The sequence below is a fragment of the Acipenser ruthenus genome, chromosome 9 (assembly GCF_902713425.1).
Source record: "Acipenser ruthenus chromosome 9, fAciRut3.2 maternal haplotype, whole genome shotgun sequence".
Lineage (NCBI taxonomy): Eukaryota > Metazoa > Chordata > Actinopteri > Acipenseriformes > Acipenseridae > Acipenser > Acipenser ruthenus.
In genome coordinates, this window is record NC_081197.1 from 49,355,467 (window position 1) to 49,378,097 (window position 22,631).

General features: G+C 38.5%; 1 protein-coding gene across 4 annotated transcripts; it reads left to right on the forward strand.

Annotated features, from left to right (window-relative positions):
- Positions 1-570: 570 nt before the first annotated feature.
- LOC117406060 (WD repeat and FYVE domain-containing protein 2-like) lies at positions 571-21,064 on the forward strand. Of its 4 annotated transcripts, none has more exons than XM_034009776.3 (12): positions 571-908; positions 4,263-4,330; positions 7,512-7,585; positions 8,707-8,761; positions 9,586-9,736; positions 9,923-10,035; positions 11,353-11,479; positions 14,786-14,891; positions 15,494-15,595; positions 18,026-18,156; positions 19,947-20,055; positions 20,612-21,064. In XM_034009776.3, exons 1-12 carry the CDS (start codon positions 877-879, stop codon positions 20,639-20,641), a joined length of 1,098 nt encoding a protein of 365 aa, XP_033865667.1. In that variant the 5' UTR covers positions 571-876; the 3' UTR covers positions 20,642-21,064. The 4 variants fall into 4 exon arrangements, with proteins under 4 accessions (XP_033865667.1, XP_033865666.1, XP_033865670.1 ...); XM_034009775.3 differs by having other exon boundaries at positions 571-904; XM_034009778.3 differs by lacking the exon at positions 571-908 and adding an exon at positions 6,038-6,136.
- Positions 21,065-22,631: the final 1,567 nt, after the last annotated feature.

The following is a 22,631-nucleotide window of genomic DNA, read 5'->3' on the forward strand; positions in this document are numbered from 1 at the left end:
ACATTAAGGACGATCTGCTGTTTGAGCATTAGTTTCAGAGTTTCGTTTCTCACCACATACATGCTTGTAAATATTCTAGTTGAAATCACTGGCAAGCACTGTATCTTAAGACTGTCAGGTGATGTCAGGCTGGCTATGAGTCTGAAATAAATGGTCTGGGGTTTTGTACAGATTTTATGAAATATGTCCCAAGGTACCCCACATTTATATATATATATATATATATGAGATTTGCATGACTCAAATCCGGATTTGGACTACTGTTTTCCCATTCTACAATCTATATATTTTATTATTATCTTTCAAAGACAGTATTTTGAGCATTTGATTTTAAAACACATTTTTCTATTTTAAAGGAACATTTTAAAAACTATTGCATGCATACATAGATTACAAAATACAATTTACAGCATACTAAAAAATACAAAACAGCTTTTGAAGGACCCGCTGCTGTTGATGTATAGTTGAACTGATGCTTTTTGTGACACTGGTTTAAAAAAAGCAGTAATCATTAGGACAAAAAGGTGTAGTGTCTCTTTTAGAAATCAATGTGGGTTAGCGCAGCCGCAGTAAATATTTTGCTATTGGTTGGTGACTATGTAGGACTATGGGCCCAGCAGCAGCAGCAGCAACACAGTCAGCTGACGTCCAGCATTGCTGATAGTCACCGAGCGGCACTGAACTGTATACAAAGTACACGCAAAAGGAATCGGCTAGTGGTGTTGCTACCCAGACAAACACAGCAGGCAAAATATTAATGCGTTGTAATGGCGGCAGAAATTCACCCAAAACCACTGACGCGGAGACCTGTCCTTCTCAATAAGATCGAGGGATCGCAGGATGTGGTGAATACTGCAGTGATCATCCCCAAGGAGGATGGGGTCATCAGCGTCTCAGAAGATCGGTAGGTGGGTTATACTAGCAAAGCATTGTTGGTCGTCTGGCAATGGGGTATATCATTGGTATATTATTTTTTATTATCAGTCAGTCAGTCAGTCTGCCTTCATTTCTACTAGAATGCACGTATTGCAACCTGCATGCCGCTTTATCTTTAATAATGCAGAATATCTCGATTTATTTAAGGAAATAACAGTAAAGGCAACATCTCATTTTTCATTGAAGTGTATTACATAGGATAGCGCCACAACCATTAATCACAATGTCGATCAATTTTGTATTGCTATGCACATGTAATAATACTTTATGTTATTACAATACCCTGCATTTCCTATCCAATAAGTATAACATGCTTGCATGTGTGCATTCTGGGGTCTGCGATGGAGGTGTACGGAAATATGTCATGAACTTGTCACCAGCGTTCTCTTTTTGTCATTTTTTTTTTTTTGGTTGTGTTTACTTCATGTACGAGTATGTGCAACTCATGCAATCTTTAACAAGTTTTAGTCAGGTGACTTGAAACAAATCATAGGTCAGTTGTTACAATGCAACTGTTCAGATACGCAACAGACAAGATGCAGCAAGATGCAGCATGTGTACTGCAAGAAAACACAAAAAAATAATTCTGAAGCGTTCTCTCAGTACGGTGGCAGAAAGTACTTTATGCCCTGCTCATCTTCATTGTATACATTGTTATTTATCAAGTGTTGCTAAAAAATAATGACAATTTTGCGATTTGTAGGCACAGTGTAACATTTGGCAAGTCTAGTTACAGTTTAGCAAAAACACATATCCCACATTAAAGGCATCGAATGACATCTGCTGCTGGTTTCACAGACCCCGATTATAATTTATATTGTACTACCTAATCTCAAGTAAGCCGTTCAAGATAAATGCTAATCAGTTTGTCCATAAACGTCAGTTTCTTGTCAGTTAAGCAAAGTCTTCCTGCAGACGTTGTTGCAAAGTGAATTGAAGCGCAGTAATCGATGTCTCCAATATCAGGTTTCAAATAAATGTTTTGCAAACCTTGCCAATATTCAGTAAAATCAATATATTCATTGACATATTCGAGGAGTCTTTATTTCCAGTATTCAGTATTGAGTCTGGTCTGAGGTGGGCAGTGCATTATTTTTATTATAAACATTTTAGATAACATGTGCAATGAGAAAACAGTCATGGCATTATTTATTGTTTATTTATTATTTTAAAAGCTTATAATAACAAACAGTTGGAAGATCATCATATAAGTTAGATTTTTTGTGCTTTGTTAGTTAAAAAGTAGAATGATTTTAAACAGATAGTCCTTGCTAGGAACCATCTGGAATGCCTGTATTAACTGAAACACCTTGATGTCATTTAGCAACCTGTTGTCAGGATGGGATTTGTGAAATTCCAGGGTATAGCAGGTGAACTGTGAAATAAGGTAAATCTGTAAGAAACTAAGCAGACACACATTAGTGACTTCTTCAGTAGCTGAAACATTTGTCTACTTGACATTGTGCACACAACACACCACAAGAGAGAAGACATTCCTGCTGATTACTACAAGCTACAAGGCCTAGCAGGCAAAGTTCTCCTGGTAAGCGTTGACTTTAAAATCCTCAAAATCTTTGTTAAAAGAGCCTCTGTGGTCCCACAGTGTCACTTTCACATCCGTTGAAGGCAGAGACACTCGTGTTTAAAGTTTGGAGATATAACTGCTTTTATATTGCATCAAAATCTGTTTGTTGTTGTCCATCTAAATTAAAACAGAAGTTGGTGTTCAGTGTGGACTAATTCCAAGACACACCAAGTTTATCTCGGTAGTATAGAGCAGTTGAGATGCACTCACAGGCAGTGAGGAAGTAGGGGGCTTGTGTATAAGCAATGGTATTGATAGTGTAGACTGGGTTATTTCAGCCACTTCCCCAAGCAGATGTTCTTCAGCAGGTGCAGTGGCACATTATTTGAGTTGGAAGCTTTCAGAGCCACATATTTATTACCTCTGCACAACAAATGACAGTATGTGTCTTACAAGCAATCAAGTGCGTTCACAGCTTCTCCTCCATTTCCACTTTCTTCTTTCATATGCACTGCTATGGTGCCTGTTTGTATTTCACACTGAAGTAATGAAAAGGAGTATCTATCTGCAAATACAGTATGTGACACTAGAACACTGCAGTGTTTTTTTTTTTCATTCTCCATTTCATGTAGTATTTGCAGCTGATTTGTTTTGTCCTGTTTTTGGTTACTGAAGGCGAAAAGTGAGCAGTGAGGAAGTACTTCAGGGAGACTGAAGCATGAGTGATGCTAGTTAATGTGTGGAGACCACCAAACCAGGCTCCACAGATACTTGCAAACACCATCAAAAGAACTCCAAAGCCAATTACTAATTGTTTGCACACTATTGTACTGAACAAAGACACTGTGTGCAAATATAGCGTTTCCACAGCAACGGCATTCTTGAACCTTCATATGGCCTGTTTACAAAGCATTTTCCACCATATTAAGTTTCCACCATTTATTTATGTTTTTGTAAAAATGAAAACTGTTAATGTTGCAGAAATTGCTTTTTCCTCTTTATCCTTGAGTATTCTGAAGGAGAGCTCAGCTCTCTTGATTGTTGAGCACAAAGGCTGATCTGCTTTAGTTTTTTTATTTGAGTTGACCTGCAATAACTCTCTGTCATTGAATTAAATGAGAGGTGCTACCACGTAATTATTATATTATAATTATTGTGAATGGTGGTGGCGTGGACAGAATTGTATTTTCATTTTGAAGTCTCCATGCCCATCAAAGCCTACTCAATGTGGATCAGAACATATAAAAATATATTTGAGTATTCGAGCAGTACAAATATGAGTTCTTGAATGCTAGTCCAATGACAGACAGGGTAAGTGTTATGAACCATTGATTTGTTTTCCTTGTGATTTGCTGTAACGGATATTTATCAAAGTACTGATTGTATTAAAGGTAGCTTGAATCCAATTAGATGTGCAAAGATACCTGTCTTTAAAAAACTAAAACCATGCCAACTAGAAAATGATCAGGGTTGAGATGGCATTGCTCCCAACAGCATATGGAAAGAGACCAATATTCATTTAGTTTGACAGATGCTTTGAGAACCAGTCAGACATTAAACTAAGACCTTGGTCTGCCAGACTTGATGTAACGGTGGTTGTGGGCTGACAATGGCTTTTGGTTTCAGACAAGTCACCTGAAGTTAAATACTTCACCAACCAGATTGTCAATCCAGCCATACGTCTTGGTTTCAATGACTGATAAATCAGTAGAACGTAGCCAGTTTTAAAATCATGTGACGCTCTGTAGTTTTAGGAAATAGACTAAATAAATAGTTTCTTTTTTTTTTTTTTTTTTTTTAGGACGATTCGGATCTGGCTGAAGAGGGATAGTGGGCAGTACTGGCCCAGTGTCTATCATTCCATGCCATGTAAGTGTCACCGGTTGGAGTCTGTTCTCCTGTTTTGTGACTCACCGTGTGTAATGTGTGACTCAGACAGAAGGCTACTGTGCAGGCCTTTCACAATCGCTTCTGCAACTCAGCAACCCCTTTCCCATTAAATGGTGTCAGCATTTAAAAAACGCTCAGGGTAGGTGAACTATTGTTACAGTAAGTTCCTATCCCCCTCAGTTATAGTACGTTTGTAAAGGCTCCAAGTGATAGCGTTCTAATCTGAAACCGGCTGCTTGTTCTGCATATTAAAAAGGATAAAGGGGTTAAAGTCAAATTATTTATGCCTGGTCACTGGGGACTATGATTTCTAAAAAATAAAAAAAAATGGACCAGGGATCAAAATGGAGATTAGATGAAGGGGCTTTCAGAACAGAAAATAGGAGGCACTTTTTTTTACACAGAGAATTGTGGGAGTCTGGAACCAACTCCCCCGTAATTTTGTTGAAGCTGACACCCTGGGATCTTTCAAGAAGCTGCTTGATGAGATTCTGGGATCAATAAGCTACTAACAACCAAACGAGCAAGATGGGCCGAATGGCCTCCTCTCGTTTGTAGCCTTTCTTATGTTGTTGTAACTGAAAAAGGCAGTGTGTTAAAAGGAGGTCTTACTATAAAGAAATAGGACTGTACATATTCTAATGAAATGCCTTTTCTGTTGGGATTCAGTCTTCTCTAAGAATCCAGTGCAAAGGTTTTCACAATGAAGAAATGGTTCGATATAGTTCTGGTCTCCTTTATCAGTGAAATAATTTTACTGCTTTCAATTCAAGCCCAGAGATGGAATTGTTGAATAAATGTTGTTGCACGGCTGCTGTAGGTTTAATTAGTCACACCTGAGTGTTCGTCAAATGTATTTAGAACAATTTAGAACTAGAAATGTAAGGGGGGTCGGGGAGTGCAGGATTTGACACTCAAGGTAGTCCCATACTCATTCTTTATGCTCCATGTCCAAGCTAGGTAGGCAGAGATCAGGGAGCAGAGCAGGCAGGCAGAGATCAGGGAGCAGAGCAGGCAGGCAGAGATCAGGGAGCAGAGCAGGCAGGCAGAGATCAGGGAGCAGAGATCAGGGAGCAGAGCAGACAGGCAGAGATCAGGGAGCAGAGATCAGGGAGCAGAGCAGGCAGGCAGAGATCAGGGAGCAGAGCAGGCAGGCAGAGATCAGGGAGCAGAGCAGGCAGGCAGAGATCAGAGAGCAAGGAGCTAATGTTTACAGTCGGCTGTATACTTTTTCAAAACAAAGGGGTCGTTTAAATTTCCAGTCGCACGTTCTGATTGGCTAGTTTGTGCCTGAATAGGGCTTGCAATCTTGATTATTTGTCCCCCCCCCTTTTCTCTTGCTTGATTAGTTCATTATCATATTTAGAAAGGGGAAGCTTTTAAAACATACATAACTTTTCCTAAATCATTCAGATTTTATTTTGAATTCCCGTTATTTTTACCATAAGAAATCACAGTTCTTTACACACCAAATATGTCAGGTTGCGACTTTGGTTAGACATCGCAAACAGTTTCACTTTACTTAGGGTTTATTACCTGAGTTATTCTGCGCTTGTTAGGCGGTTTAAGAATAAAAACGCTTACATCTTGTACTCTTAGTGAATTTAAATTAATAATGTCTGGTTTTCTTTTAAGCTGATTTAAACTATATTGTTTTTCCTTTTTCTTTCCTTTGCCTTATTGTAGGCTTTGTGCTACTCCCCCTTACCTCACTAGACTGGGTAATTCCCTCGCAGAGACGGGTTTGATCAGCCTTTTGTTTCCTGAGTGCCTGATGTATTCGAGGTATTAGATCGATCGTTATCACTAGGCAAAGCTAGACAAATGAGGTTAAAACATATAATATCCATGACATCTGCAATATATTTGTGATGATAAAGACTATATGATCTACAAAGCTTATCTTTGAATTCCTCAGGAAGCTAATGGCGCTTCTTTGAAAATGGCTACCTGTATGTCATGGATGATTCAAGATTGGGTAGTAATGTTTTGGTTTTCTCTTTTCTCGGCAGTCAGTCACGTTGCTGTTTGTTTACTCGGGTAGTCATGTCTTTTGTTGGTGATTTTAAAACACACATCACTATACTGTACTCGAATTTAAGACGCGGGCTATTTTTGAGAAGCAAAACATTGTTCAAAAAGTGCGTCTTAAATTCGAAGGAATACGGTAATTTGTTTATAAAGCAATATGAGCAACAGGGTGCTGCATCAAACAATTTTTTAAAGTGTTATTGACAGCACATTTTGTGTAATGGTCTTAGTGATATACTGTAGTCTTTTTTTTTGTCTTGAACCAATTGTAGTTTCTATGTATGCAAAAAAATGTAATATAAAGAGCTACTGTGTATAAAATATCAAATAACTAATGCACTCTTTTAATGATATTACTGTTGATTTTGTCGTCTTTAAGTACCTGTTATCATCATGCTTAAAGAGAAAAAATAAAGAGCCGTCTAAAAAGTCACCTGGATGTGACAACTGAAACAGAAAATAATTTACAAAGTGAATCTAAACCACAGGAAGAATACTCTAGTTAAGATAAACAATGATATTGTACGCTCGGACTGTACCAAGTAGATTTGTTCTTCAGTGTACTCCTTCAGAACATCACTGTACCTTGTATTCCCAGTTAAACTTGTTGTCACCTGTTAATAGAAGGAACTTTCACTGGAATCAGATTCTTTTTAAAGGGGCACTTAATAAACTGCCTGTTTGAGTAATCTATTCCAGGAGTTTACTTGTGATTTACAGCTTACAAAATGTTTGTGATACCAAATATTTTAAAATACCGTTGGTAAAATAGTGCTACTGGAACGAAATCTTTTGCTATTGCTGCAGTTTCAGATTGGAATGCATTGCTGATGGGACTTCGATCAGAGACTTCCCATTGTCAATTTAAAAATGTGTTGTTTCAATAAGACCTGTGTATGTATATGATGTTGTGTAGTGTTTTAAATGTGTATTCTGTGTGTTCTATGTGATTGTAATTTGCTGCTGTTGGACGCCGTTGTAAACGAGCTAATTATTTAAATGAAATGAAATGAAGTTGCTCACCATTGTCTGAAAGCTTTGCTCTCAAATGTATTGTATTTATTACCAGTGTGATGGTGCAGCCCTAGTTGCCTCGTGCACTTGCAGTAACACGGTTTTCTGTTCACAGCTCCTTGTTCCTGTATGTCCTTCAATCAAGAGACAAGAAGGCTCTCTGTCGGTATGGACAATGGATTCATCTCTGTAAGTGCAGCTCACTTATGAAAAATAACTCTAGAGACAAACTATGGCTGTGTGGCATTTTGCAAGCTACAGTAAAGTTGAGGGTAACAGGCATGTTATTGCAGCCTGAAGAATACAGTGGCTGATTTATTATACAGTGCTCTTTCTTATAAAGCAGTGTCAGTAGCCATTGTTAGGAGGCTGTGCTATTTGGGTCTGCCTTATAACGAGAATACAAGTGCTAATGTAATGGCATTATGGGGCAAACATAAGACATGGCCACATTTCTGCTTTATAACCCGTTCCACAGTTTAATGGGATTAACAAGGGAGCACTATACCCCTCTCTCAGTTGGCCGGTTGAAAATAAACACAATATGAATTCAGTATGATATTTTAAGTAAAAGCAATTATTTTTTTTATTTTTTTTAAGTTGAATATTGTACATCCTCACCACATTTTTTGTGTTACATTTCTGTTCTATTTCTTTTTTAAGAGGTTTTCTTGGAGTTTTGATTTTGAGACATTTCTTTTTTCAAAAAGTAAACAGACGAATATTACACTTCACCTTTTAAGTTACCCCAGTTCTTAATATCCTAACTTTCACAGTGCTTTATTACACTTTGCTATGCTTTTACCATGGGAAACTGTTATAATATATAGGAGGCTGTGTAGTCCAGTGGTTAAAGAAACGCGCTTGTAACCAAGAGGTCCCTGGTACAAATCCCACCTCAGCCACTGACTCATTGTGTGACCCTGAGCAAGTCACTTAACCTCCTTGTGCTCCGTCTTTTGGGTGAGGCGTAGTTGTAAGTGACTCTGCAGCTGATGCATAGTTCACACACCCTAGTCTCTGTAAGTCGCCTTGGATAAAGGTGTCTGCTAAATAAACAAATAATAATAATAATATAAGGGTGTAACTGGAATTTGACAGTTTATTTCTTGAACTGTGCTATTTGCAGTCTACAAATTGTGCTTCGATTTGGTAAAACTAACCTGAAGAGCCACTTAATACAGATACTGAATACAAACCATTGGCAGTAAATGATGCCAGTGTTCATTTTTAAAAACTATGGAAAATAGAAAACAAAGGTTAAAAAAAGACACAATTTTCAACGAATGCTCTCTTATCATTTTGTTCAGGAATTTGTCCTCGCTGAAGATTACAACAAAATGACTCCTGACAGAACTTTCCAGGGTAAGAAGACACTTCTGATTTTGAAGATCTTTCAATAGGATAAGCTTAAAAAAATGGTTTACAGTGAGATAAAGCTTGAAAAGAAACCTCAGTACCACAGATTCTACACTTACACATTTATTGTCATTTTTTATTTAATATAAAATGTCCTAAGAATGTATTAGTGTTTATCAGGAAGAAAATGAAAATAGGAAATCATTTAGTTCCCAGTTTTCCCGCTTAAAGTTGGGATTGATACTCCTCAATGAATTATTGTTACCCAATCAGCTTCCTCTGTTTTACTCAGAACTTTGTGTTCAGCAGCAGTAGGGATTCCTGACCGTATCCCAAGCAGCAACATGTGCTCCTCTCCAACAAGTTCTTTCATTTGCAGTCCTTGCTGTAACTGTTAGGAGGTATTTAAGTAGATTTTCTTTAGTTATCCAACCTTCCTAAGAGCTACAGCAGCAGCTTGTGGTGATGGGGACTACTCCAGGTTGGCGTGGTATCTGCCCTTTTCTTTTTATTAAACTTTTATTCAATCCTAGTCGCATACTGTATGTGCATATCAGGTTGCATTTGGCTGTAATACGATACATTCTCGATTTCGTCTGAATATTTACCATTCAGGTGCTTTGCGATGAGGACCCTGTGTATCTGCAGGCAGTGGTTACTATATATCCATTGCCAAATTGCCAAGTACTTTATGGATTTGTAAGCAGAATACAGCATTATAATGAGTGCTTGAAAAGTAGCAACATGTTACAAAAACTAGGCATTCATGTTTCATACACAGTATTATAAAGGAGGATGTGTCTTTAACCAAGCTTGTTTTTGTGTCACAGCTCACCAGGGCAGAGTAACAGTGGTTCTGTTTGTGTTGGAGATGGAGTGGGTACTAAGCACGGGACAGGACAAGAACTTCAACTGGCATTGTTCAGAAAGCGGGCAACGATTAGGGGGCTATCGGACAACCGCCTGGGTCTCTTGTCTGCAGTATCCTTGTCAAACAGAATGTGTGTCCATGAAACAGTATCTCCTGAATGGATTAATATTGCTGGCAATGGAAATAGACAAGACTATACCATGTCTTATTGAGTACTGCTTTGACTAATACTGTATTCAGTGTGATATATAATGTAGTGGATTGTAAATGTGAAGCTCCTTGACCAGTCTCCTCAGGTTTGATGTGGAAACTAGACATGCCTTTGTTGGGGATCACTCGGGACAGGTCACCATTCTCAAGCTGGAGCAGGAGACCTGCAGCCTTGTCACCACATTTAAAGGGCATACAGGTATGTAAGTTGTAATTATTATTCTTATTATTCTTATTTAAAGACCTGTTTTTACTTTTGTTTTAGATTTCAGTATAAATATTACTGTAGTGTTTGTAATATAATAGAAATGTATTTGACCAATATTGGGAGAATGTCTTTGTGTTATATACAGGTTGCGTGTTATGTACAAGGCAGTGGTGTAGTGGTAAATGAAAAAGTGGGTAAACGCCCATGTTTGGTGGAGTTGAACAGATAAACATGAACAGATACATTGTTATTGGCCCTCAGCCAACCAGAGCTCCCCCCCCCCCCCCCCATACAGTTCTGTCCCCTCTCAGGTGCTGGGGGTGCGCTTCACTGAACAGTTCTGTGAGTGTCCTTTCACAGGCTAGGATGAAGGCTACTAGCACCACCCTGCAGGCCCAGTGTGCCTAACAACAGAACAGTAACAGAACATAAACAACCAATCACACACACACACACGCGCACACACACACACACAAACAGAACACACAGTCCAATGGCCACGCTCCCAGGCTCGTGTCACAGTTCTGACTGAGAGCTCTCAGCTGTCAGTCTCGCACGCAGCAACACACCACAACACAGATGCTCACCGTTAGAAAATCTTGTCTTTAACCCAGGATTTTCATATCACAGGAGAATAGAAATGAGTAAACCGTATCCCTTATATGAGAAGTAGGTAAACACTATATTGTCCAAATACCTGTGTATACCCTCGACTACACCACTGATACATGGTATGCAGTATACTGGTGTAATAGTATAGTATACTATGATTTTTTTATTGTGTTTTTTATAGGGTAGTCTATAACACACAGGAGGTGTTCATTATACAAGGAATATAATCCAAAGCTGCTCAGTTCAGTGCATTGTGGGTGCATGTTCCTGCCTTTGTGTGATCCACTAGTTCCATATAAGCTGTATGAGAGTTATGTACATCCTGTTTAGCAACAATCGTGTGCAGGGTATTGCAGAGGCACAAATCAAAAGAAGCCTTCAACAGTGAAAAAGACGCTAATGTTTCTATCAAAACAATCCTAGCAATTCAGTGGCAGACCTCTCATTTGTTGGCCGGTCTGTGTTCCAATACCATTGCCAAGTACTGGTAAAGATAGACCACTGTGTGCCAGATTGAATACATAAAAAAAAAAATGAATTAGTGTTTTCAAATTTTTGAGAATGCGTTGACAAAAGAATCTTCACATCATCCTCACCACCACCAGACTAGAGCTATGTGTTCTTGCAGTCATCTCGCTGCAGGCCTGCCCTCGGTTAATACTATTGAGGAGCTGTCTGTTCTCTTGCTCGTTTCAGGCAGCGTTACAGCTCTCTGCTGGGATCCTGTCCAGAGAGTTCTGTTCTCGGGCAGCTCAGACCATTCCATTATAATGTGGGACATAGGAGGCAGGAAAGGGACAGCCATTGAACTGCAAGGACACAAGTAAGTGCTGATAACCCATTCCCACTAGTACAGACACATTGCACATTGTCATTTTGGCTATACTATGCATAGTTTACCTTGGTTTGCTAGGTTTTTGTAATCTGCTTTACCCTATCTATCTAGGCTTCACAATGCTTCCCTATGCTATACCATGCGTTCACTGTGCTTTATTATACCTTGCCATGCTTCTGTATTTCAGAAGACTGCTCAAAATAAAACAGCAAGATTCCTGTCAAAACCTTGACCATGTGATACCAATTTAAATCATTATAATCAGCACTAGAACTATTTCAAGGTAACTCTCTTCAGTGGGACACAGTATTGTATTAAAGTTTCAGTTTCCCATTTTACACTAAAATATAATTTTATATAAAGTATAATGGTTTCTGTTCCATCATTCAGCCACAGTTTAACTTTCTGTGCTCTCCTTTTAGCAAAACAAACCTTGTTTATATAATATTGTTTCCTTTTAACATGATGTCACCTCTGTATGCCAAAACGGCAAACTCCTGACACTGCTTAGAAATGAGGTACTAAACCCTGTTATAGCTCTGGAAGCCAATTGAAATTTAAAGCCTTTTTTTCACTTGTGCTGATAACCATTTACAGGAAACAACTTCAAAAGGGTTAAACGTGTGTTTCAACTGGCATAAATGGCACAGCAGATGCTTTGTCAGTTCAGCACGTAATGGCAGTTCAGCTCTGCATGATCAGTTTAGAGACGGTGAACTTGCAACTAAAAACAACAAAAAAAGTGACATTAGGAAGCCTCTCCCACTGTGTTGATTTGCATATAAACTGCACAGTGGGTTTTATTTATGTTAACCATAAATATTAATTTCCTAATCGTGATAGCTGCTCCAGAAAACAGCATAATCTTAACAAGCATGTTTGTATAACTTATAAAACTGAATGTTCGGATGCTGCATGCTGATTGGCTGCTGAGGGGTTTTAAAGCGTGCATAAATATAGCTTAATGCACGGCAGAACTTATTTTTGTCTAATTACAGTTCGATTAATAATTTATCAATACACAACGTGTTAAACTCGCAACGGAGAGCCTGAGTTTAGTTTTTTATTACTACTCTATTGTGCCTTATTACTTGTTTTTCTCGATCATTTTCGCTAAAAGCAGTATATATATTTACAGTCACTAAGTTTTTAGCCGTGTTTTAATATTTTAGCTGTTTTGGCTATTTATCCCCCATCGTGGCCTAGCGCATTGCAAAGCCTGCAACTAAATTTCGCCCTTCCCCCGGGTCTAGCACGTTATCGGCTGCGTGTACTCTTGTTTTAACTAGCTTCAGGCATTTGAGGTAAGTAGATGGACAGGGCTAGTATTAATTATTTTGATCCTGGCTGGGATAAAATAGTATTCTATTATTGGAAATTTTGAAAACCTCCAGTTTAACCATGTCTAATGGACTATTTTTTCTCGAAAGCGGAAGAATATACAATAAAAGTGTTCATTTTTTAAAAAAAATATATTAAAAAAAGTTTGTTTTTCTATGTATTATTGTGTCCTTTTTATAAGCGGGCTAACACACTCCAGGGCTTGTGGGTTGTGTTGCATTAAAATACGGCTTTGTTGGTATGAAGGCACTCAGCTTCACTTTGTGCCTCCAACCCCACCACAGCCGTATGTTAATGCAACACAACCTACACCCTGCCATGTGTTGAACCTTACATATACCCCTGCTAGTGCTGTAAAGCTTGAATTAGAACAGCCATTTATACCCTATTCTGATGAGGTGAAAACCCCTCACTTGTAAATAGTGTTTTTGCAATTTATTTTGTGTTTAAATGTATTACTTTACAAATATTCCCAGGAAAAATAGTTCATTTTCATTGGAATGCAGCTGGTCAAGCTGAAGTGCTTAATAGATTGTCAGTTTAGCCTGGCCCCCTGTATTTAAGCACTCCCCTTTGTGCTAGTAGTTAGTTCAGTTTTGGACTCCACAGAGAGGATAGCTATCGGTGCTCCAGCTCTGCTACAATAGAGCTATTTTGTTAGCAGCCTGTTAGGCAACGGTCGTTTTTGTTAAAAGTATTTTGTTTTTGATTTAATTCAATAAAAGTGTGTAACTCTGTGCTTGAACCACATTCTCTGACTCCTGCTTCAGTGTTTCAGCACTGGCTACCGCTCTGCCTTCGTCCAGCATGGACAAACCCTTATACTGTGGTATTCTGATACAGATAATGAATTGTGGTAATGGGCACCACTATATCCCGAACTTCCAAGAAACAGTGGTGAATGTAAATTTGAGGTTTTATTTTCATGGTCTTCAATGTTAGCTTTATGTTACCTGACCTATTCTGCTGCCAATCGTTCTTGTAAGGGGTTCCTTGTATATTTTCACAATTTTAACTAAATTCTTAAACTCAGTGGTATGTTAAAACTTCAATATAAAGCCATACATATACATAAAATAAGGAAATGCATTAATAAGTTATAAAACACATAGGGGTAGATGTACTAAAGTGCTGCGCCTGTTGCAGTAGTGCAAACGAGTTGGAAGTCTAGGGTGAATGTACTAGACAAGCGCGATGCTATTTGTGACTTTTTAGGGAATGCTTTGCGGCAGCAGTTTTTCTTTGCGGTTCAGCCTTAGATGAATATGTAATTATGGGCGTTCCTGCATAAATTCGCAAAAAGGAGGCGGAGATAGTGCAAATGAGGTTTCTCATATCTTATAATTCTAATATTATAGGCACCTTTTTTTAGCGGACTGGGGTGTTTACACTTCAACCTGTGTAGCTTCGAATTTTTCTTATTCTTACTGTGACTGGCTGCAGAGACAACAAGGCTAGCCAGAGATTGGACAGTGTTTGTTGGGCTGTTTTTTATTGTGTACAGTTTCCTAGTAAATGAAGACATTGTATTCTGGGAGATGTAGTTGTTAGTGGATGTTTTAGGGGAGGCGAGAGGAGGCAGACAAGCTGTGCAGCAAAATTTCTAGGCATATTTTTACGCATTCAATTGAAATTTAGTGCGTATTTCTGATTTTTTTTTTTTATGCTTATAAACGACAGGTACACAGCTTATCTGGACTGCTGACTGAGATCTTCTACATCAAAACAGCCCCAGTTCCTGCTAAAGATCCACCCCCCCCTTCATTAAACCACTTACCCAATTCACATGACATTCCAAGTTGAACTGCAGAATATTAAACACTGTGACACACAGCTGCTAAACAGTGCATGGATAGCTTTAATTTGGTTTGTACAGTTGTGGCAGGGAGAGGTGTGTTGGGTGGGTCCTGGTTTTGGATGTAGTGAATTCATTATCAGTTTTCTTTGTTCAAGTGAGAAAGTTCAAGGCCTGTGCTACGCACATCACACTCGGCAGCTCATCTCGTGCAGCTCAGACGGAGGGATTGTCATCTGGAACATGGATGTTCAAAGACAAGAGGTTAGAACGAGAAAGCTGTGGGCACTTTAGTACAGCATGTTACTGGGGCTGCTAAGAGGATGCCGGCACCTAAGCACCCTATTTATTCTTTACTAAGTACCTTAGCTTGTGATACAGGTGAGGGGAGAACAGTGGAGCATTTTATAATCTAGCTTTTCACCACTGGAGTCCTGGGTTCCAGATTCTATCAATGAGTTTGGTGGTCCTCAGAAGAGAGTAGTCCACATAACACAATCACATATTTGGGCATAATTTACTTCATTCCTGGGCAGCTTGAAGCATACTTGTGGGGAAAACAAACATGGAGGGAAGGTCGCAGGCCACTGCTATTGTTAGCCCTTCTCTGTGAATTCTGTGACTTTACTGTGTTTAATTTATGTAGGGAATTCAGACATTTAGACATGTCTTGAAGTGGGTTACTACATGTTTATTAAATGTGATGGAGTGATTTAATGCAACCCCAAATTATTAGATGCAACTGTAAAACCATTATCTAACTTGACAACGAATACAAAGCTTGGTTCACAATATTGTTCTCTGAGCTCCAACGCAGCATATTCCAAGTTTTTTTCTATTTGTTTTACTTAATGGTATCGATGTAGACTCCGGAGTGGCTAGACAGCGATTCCTGTCAGAAGTGTGAACAGCCTTTCTTCTGGAACTTTAAGCAGATGTGGGACAGCAAGAAGATAGGGCTCCGGCAGGTAAGCAGTACAGTACCTCTCCTAACTGCAAAGCATCTGGTGAGCCCCGCTACATAAGAGAGACGGTGAGTAGACGGAGCTGGCTGAGTTGAGGTCCCTTTGTCACATGATTTGAATGGAATGTGGAAGTATGTTTAATGCCTGGCAAATTACACTTACAAGGGAAATGTAAAAAAACACCTTTTAAACCACAGTAGAAGCTGCCTGGTGTTTAAAATTACTTTAAGAACGTGACAATATTTACAAACGTGAGAAGGCCATTTGGCCCATCAGTGCTCATCTGGGTTTTTATTTTTTAGCTGTGCCAAGCAGTTTTCTCCTACCCTGTGACCTTAGTCTATCTCTGCTTCATTTCCAACTGTGGGCTCTGGTCCTGGTTTCTGTGCTGCAGTGTACTGGTTAGAGTTCACTTTTTTTAGTGTAAGTGATATGAAAAACATAAATCTGTTTTAGCACTGAAATGAAACAGCCTGCAGGCTGCATCCAGAGAAATGGAAACTCAAAACTTTCATTACTGTAATAACCCCAACCAGTGAATGACTAATTTATTTAAGAATGCTCAAATCTGTTATATAATACAGCACTTGTGTAATACTACGTTTAACTCCTTATCAAGCAGAGGATTTCTTTTTTAAATTAATTTCTTTTTATCTATTTTACAATCTGTGCATGTACTGGATAAGTCACACTTATCCAGTACATGCACTGGGGGATTACAGAACCCTGCTTTTGCTGTGTGTTTGGGGGGGTTTGAGCTTGAGAGGGCCAGGGGAGTTCACAGGTCTGCCTCCTGGGTACCCGTTCTTGGGGTGGACACTGTGTGTTATGATGTTGCTGTTATTTTGTGCTTTATTACTGTAAATACTCAGCAGGTTTGCTTCACTTGTAATTGGGGAATGCCCTGGAGAGCCTGTGTCTTCAGCCAGTTCTGGGCAGCTCCCTGTGTGTTGGGCAACCTGGATAAATTGCATCTAAAACAGAACCAACACCAACCAGGATATTGTACACCCAACACACTACAGTGGCTAAATGTTACTTGCCTCTGGTGGTTATGCGTTTTGTGAAAGTTGAGTATGGGCACCTGCTTAATTAAGTTATAGTCAGTTACAAAGAAACCCAGTTACAAACGCTGAATACAATACATTATACATAAATTGTTGTAATTGTCTATTAACATTTAATCACAATTAAGTCAACCAGCATTTCCAATTCAGAAACAAAGCATCCTGCAAGCTACATTTGGCAGTATCAGGTACATTTATTTTTTCTTCCTACAAATGAATGTAGATTTACCGTACAGGAAAATACCTGTGACCTCATGAGCAAACTCAATTTGGAAATGGATGTAGTGTATATTACTAATGGTATGTACTGGCATGGAAGGTGAAGTAATATGTCATTTGCCTGGCCTCCAGAAGGGGGCATAAAAACCTCATAGTAGACCTTTCTGTTTTCACAGTAGAACTCAGTTTGGTCAAATGGCAAGAGAAAAGGACAAAAGCTAATAAAACCAAACTCCTCTCTTTGACCTGGCAGTAAATAAAATAAAAATAATACAAAATGGATAATGTCTGTGAAGTATAACAATGTGGACAAAATTGGTATGTATTCCAGCAGTCAAAAAAAGGATTAAAAATAGGGATTGGGAAGGAATTGAGACGAGGCTGGTTTGGAAGGTTGTCTCATTTATTGCCATTGGGGAGTTCTGGCAAGCAAGCTACTGGTAATTCAGAAAAGCAAAATGTCAAATGAAGAAAATCCATGAAATAAAAAACCCTACCAATCGTGTTTGACGGGTATGGATTCTTCTCTAAAGTGATCTTTGCAAGAAGTTTAGACTGCGGTACGGTAACAGGTTCCAGTATGTTATACAGTGCAATCCAAGGTCACTGCTTTGAATTACAAAAATCAAAAACTCCATCTACACTGAGATTCAGTTTACTGTTTTACAAATTCCCATATGGAAGTTTCCAATAGTAAAAGCATAGAAAGGTGTAGTAAAGCATAGTGGTATTATGTTAAAGCATATGTTAGCATTGTAAAGCACAGTGAGGTATGGTTAAGCATATTAAACATGGCAAACCATGGTAACCTATGGTACAGGCATAGTATAACCATTGGAAAGCATCGAAAAGCTGCAAAATGACCATGCAGATTTGCTATGGTAAATTTTCATGGCTGTTGAAATAAGAAAATGTATTCATTAAAATAATACTGCCCTGCCACATGTAAACTTCTTTTGACTTTTGCTTGTATTCTGACTAGCTCGATTTGGTAATATGTTATAAGCTCTAGAGGAAATCCTGATATTTCAATTTGAATAGTTTAAAAGGAGGAAGCATTGCAGTTTCTTGGAATGCAACAGGTTCCCGGCAGCGTGGTCACCCCTGTGTAAGCCAGTGTTCTGTTTCCTGTTTCCTGTTTCTGTAGCACCACTGTAGGAAGTGTGGCAAGGCAATGTGTGGGAAGTGCAGCTCAAAGCGCTCCACCATACCGCTGATGGGATTCGAGTTTGAAGTGAGGGTCTGCGACAGCTGCCACGAGTCAATAACTGACGAGGAGTAAGTGTGTAGTAATCACAGCGTGCTTGAAGACTCATTATTCATTTGTGATGTTCTGCAGGGTAAATGAGCTTTCTTCAGATATTACACTGCACCCTGCACTTTGGTTAAATGTCCTCTCTTGTGTAAAGACTCATACTATGTGTTAAGAATTATACCACATATAAGGAGTACCCTAATTCACAATAACTCATATGGAAACACCTCATTGGTCAAAAGCTTACATTAGCCTAGTAACACACTCCACTGGCAGTTTTGTAGCAGAAGAGCACTCTTTGGTCAGTACAGGACAGTGACATTTACATAAAACAAAAAAGGAAGCAACCTCTGTTGGAACTAGAAGAAAAAAAAAACATGTTTGTTTTTCCTTTTGCCTTTTCATTAAAAGTTAATGTGCTGTTTGGTGCCACCTGCTGGACATTGTTGATATAATGACACCGCACGTTTTATGTCATGTGAATAATCCTCGGGTCACCCATAACCCGTGAAAACAAAAATAGCTTCATGTGTGGAATCTTGCAGCTAAAACAAAAACGTAATTCCACTTGCCAGACACATTAGGAAAAATAGAAAAAGCATTGCAAAGAGGAGCAGAAAAGTTAGGAGCATAACTTGTGTTAAGGCTATTATCTTCACTGTCGGTCTAAGTAGTCTATTTAAATGTCAGACTTCTTTATAATGATTCAATTATAATGCTGCCTAAAGACTGCAGCGGCTTAGCCTACTTATTCTGAAAGTGGTTTTGTTTCAACAAGTTATTTACAGTTTTCAAAACGTAGGTGAAGAAATATATTTTAGTACACACTCTAGATGTGTAATAATCATTTGTAACAACATTGGAAGCTTACTTCTGCAGTGTCATGTGAACTGTTAACATAAGTCCATTAACATGCGTCTTAAAATATATATTTGTAATGGTTTTACTTTCTGTATTTGGACCCGTGCCAAAAATAACTGATTAGATAAACATGGATGGTTTGTATGGGGTATTCCAGGGTACCATGTTCAATCTCATACGCAGTTGTTTATTTCCTTGTGGTGGCTCCCAGTACTCCAGACGGCTGGAGATTATAGACTGATTTGATTGCCAGGGTGTATTATTCCATAGCAGACTGTATGTCATGTCATTCCTCACATGGGGGTTAGTCCTTCTATTGCAGCCCAATGAAAATATGCATAATGCTTTTAGGTTATAAGTATAAGTAGGTTATAAGAGATCAGGTCTAAGTACACCTAACTGAAACTTAAAATAAGCGGTTAATGCAAGCCAGGTGGATTCTTTGGAACTGTAACAAAAAAATCAGGCTAAAACAAAATCCCAACTCTGCTGGGTATAGATTGATCAAAAGTGGCATGAGAAATTATTTCTCCCAGTATAACATTCATATATTTCATTATATATTAGTCACACTGTTTTACAACCAATGTAATAGTACTAAATTAAAATAATTTTGATACCTATGTAAACCTACTATTGTTTCTCTTGGCCTTTTGTTGCTAGGCAACAATACAACTAGCTCTTGTAAAGGGGAGATTATTATGAGGATAGTGGTATGTAGGAATAGTGTTGGGCTGAAGCATGTTTTCTTTTTATGGAGGCAGTTGAAGTAACTTGTTATAGGTGATATTTGTAGGCAGTTCTTCCATAGTGTCCAAAAGCACCACTATTTTAATTTTATTTCTTAAATGTCAGGGGGAAATGTTGAAAAAGGTCACCTACTTCAGTTTCTGGAAAAAGGTTGCCTTCTGTAACATTGCCCTAAGATTCCTGCCTCCATTCTCTGTTTCAGCCGGGCACCCACAGCCACTTTCCATGACAGTAAGCACAGCATTGTTCACATTCACTATGAAGTAACAAGAAGCTGGCTGTTGACATCGGGGGCTGATAAGATTATTAAGGTAAGTTCAAAACTAGTACAGTTTCTCTATGGGACTTACTGATGTAATACAGACAGTTATCTTACAAGTATTGGAACAGATAAATATGGAGAACGACTGGGGGCTGGGCAGTTGGTTGTCCATTTTTATTATCCATCTAGAACTCCCTGTTCAGTAAATATCTTGGAATCCTTGAACAGATAATAGTGATGGCTACTTTTAAGACAATAGTGCACCCATCCACCATGCAAGAACTGTGCACGAGTAATTTAGCCAGCATTTTCCATGGCCACCACAATCCCTGGATTTGAATCCAATTGAGCATGTTTGGGATGAACACATATGTCATCATGTTACTCTGCCTGTCTCTCTGCACAAATTGCATGGAAAATGAATGACTAAATGGATTCAAGACACTTTCCAGCACCTGGAGTCTGTACCATGTTGTATCGAGGCTGGGGTCAGGGTAAATGTTGGCCCATCCCGTAATTAAGTACAGGCCCTAATTAAGTGACAAGGCAGTGTGTGTGTGTGTGTTTATATTTGTTTGCAGATTAATGTCTGTTTCTCATTGCAGCTCTGGGATATGACGCCAGTGGTTTCCTGATGGCGTCCCGATGACCTCAGAAGACAGTATTTACTCAAGGACTGAAAGCTCTGGAAATACAGGTTGGAGGCAAACAACTACATTTCAAATAACACTTTTTAAAAGGAACCTTGAAAACATCATTGGCGAGGGGGGTTTGGCTTTTGACTGGTATTTGTGCAGCTTGCTTGCTGCTTGCTTGCTGTGAACCTAAAAAGTGTATGTTGCAATTTTTGTTCCGACGCGGTTCTGCCTTTTAATGTCCCTCCATCGGGTTTAATTTCCAGTGGGGAGACAGGAAGAATGGCAGCATGAGGAAACGGTTGCGGTGATGTTATTTTTCTTTAGAGCAGACTGCTTCTGCAACACAACAATGTTTTAAGGCATGATTTCTGATATCTGAAAATTGTTTTAACAGCAAAAATAAAACAAAATGATCCTTTACAGATTTTGACACTGGATTGCACAAACCCATTCAATGCATATGTTGGAAACACATTCTACAATCAACCACCATTTATGACTTCTGACAGCTCTACAGAGAGTATTTGGGGGAGGGTTGTTTAGGAGTGGGTCCTCTGTTCATTTGTAGCAGTTTTTGTGTGTGTGTGTGGGGGGGGGGGGGGGGGGTATCTGAACTTGGAGCTAACCTCTTAGAATGATTGCAAACTTCATGGAAAATCAAAAAGCCAAATAGATCTACACATCCAACAAAGACGTTGCCCCAGAGATTTATTTCTTAATCCTAGCAAACAACACAATTAGATAAAAGAAAAACGTTGCATTGATTTTGAACTTGTGAGCTACAGCAACATTTCAATAACTTCTCATTTTTTGTTCGATATAAATCATTTCTATGTATGCTGTTTCACACTGTGTGACCGTGTGGCATGTTGTTTTTTTTTTCAAATAATATAAATCATTATATTAATGACACTGTTCTGGACTGTTTAAAAAACCAGCAACAATCTGTAAAAGTTTCACGGATATCAAATTGTATTTTATTCATAAAACAAGACTAAAGCATCTTAAACTGGGCCCATTATCTGTGTGCCATGATGCCTTTGCAACTGTGTACTGTATATATATATATATATATCATCTATCATACATAAATAATTAGTAATCGTCACCTGCATGCTCATTAATATTAAGCATGAGTTTCTAACACTTCTATATCACATCCTGGCATTGCAGCCCTTTTGTAAGTTCAGTCTTGTGGCACGAGAGCCACGTAATACTCCATACAAACAAGCAACTGGACTCCTGGTTTGAAATACAGTTGGTGAGCAGTTAAAGAAACATTTCCACTGGACATTTTCTTGTTAATTTTATAGCATAGGTTTCTTTGTGGTGTCTAATGGGAATAGTGTAAATGATATTTGGAAAGTAAGGGTTTAAGTATATTAATACTTTATTTGTGTGAATATTATAGTAATGTGATAAAATATATATTTTTGTTGGTTTATTTTTTTCAAAGTTCATTTTTATTAAATAATAATAATAATTGTTATTATTAGGTTGGTTTTGGGATCTATGCCTATAAAACAGCACACAGACCCAAAGCCCCCAGTAAACACTGTCTGTTTGCCATTCACACTGAGTGTTTCTGGCACAATCCTATTTGGCATGTCTGTTATTTTGCTATTGCTGCTCTTCAAGTTTTATTGTGTGGTCCACTCAGAGGCACTTAAAGTCTCTTTAGGGGACTGGCATATCTTTGCAATGCAAACAACTTTAACTCAATTTTATTACTATTAACTTTTTTCAATTAGAATTTGTTGAAAAGCTTCAGGAAGCTCTTCGGCAGTATTTTTGCTTTGTCATGTGAAAGGTGAGCACGTCAGTCTAGGTATGAGCAGTTGCAATAAGAATATCTACTGTTGCTATGAATATAGACCGTTGTTAAGGACTTCCGGAACTATAGTACAAACTACAATCTGTCACGTGATGGTGTTTTAACAAATCACAAGACGGATTTTTAACTTGGAAGGAAGGGTTCTGATGTTAT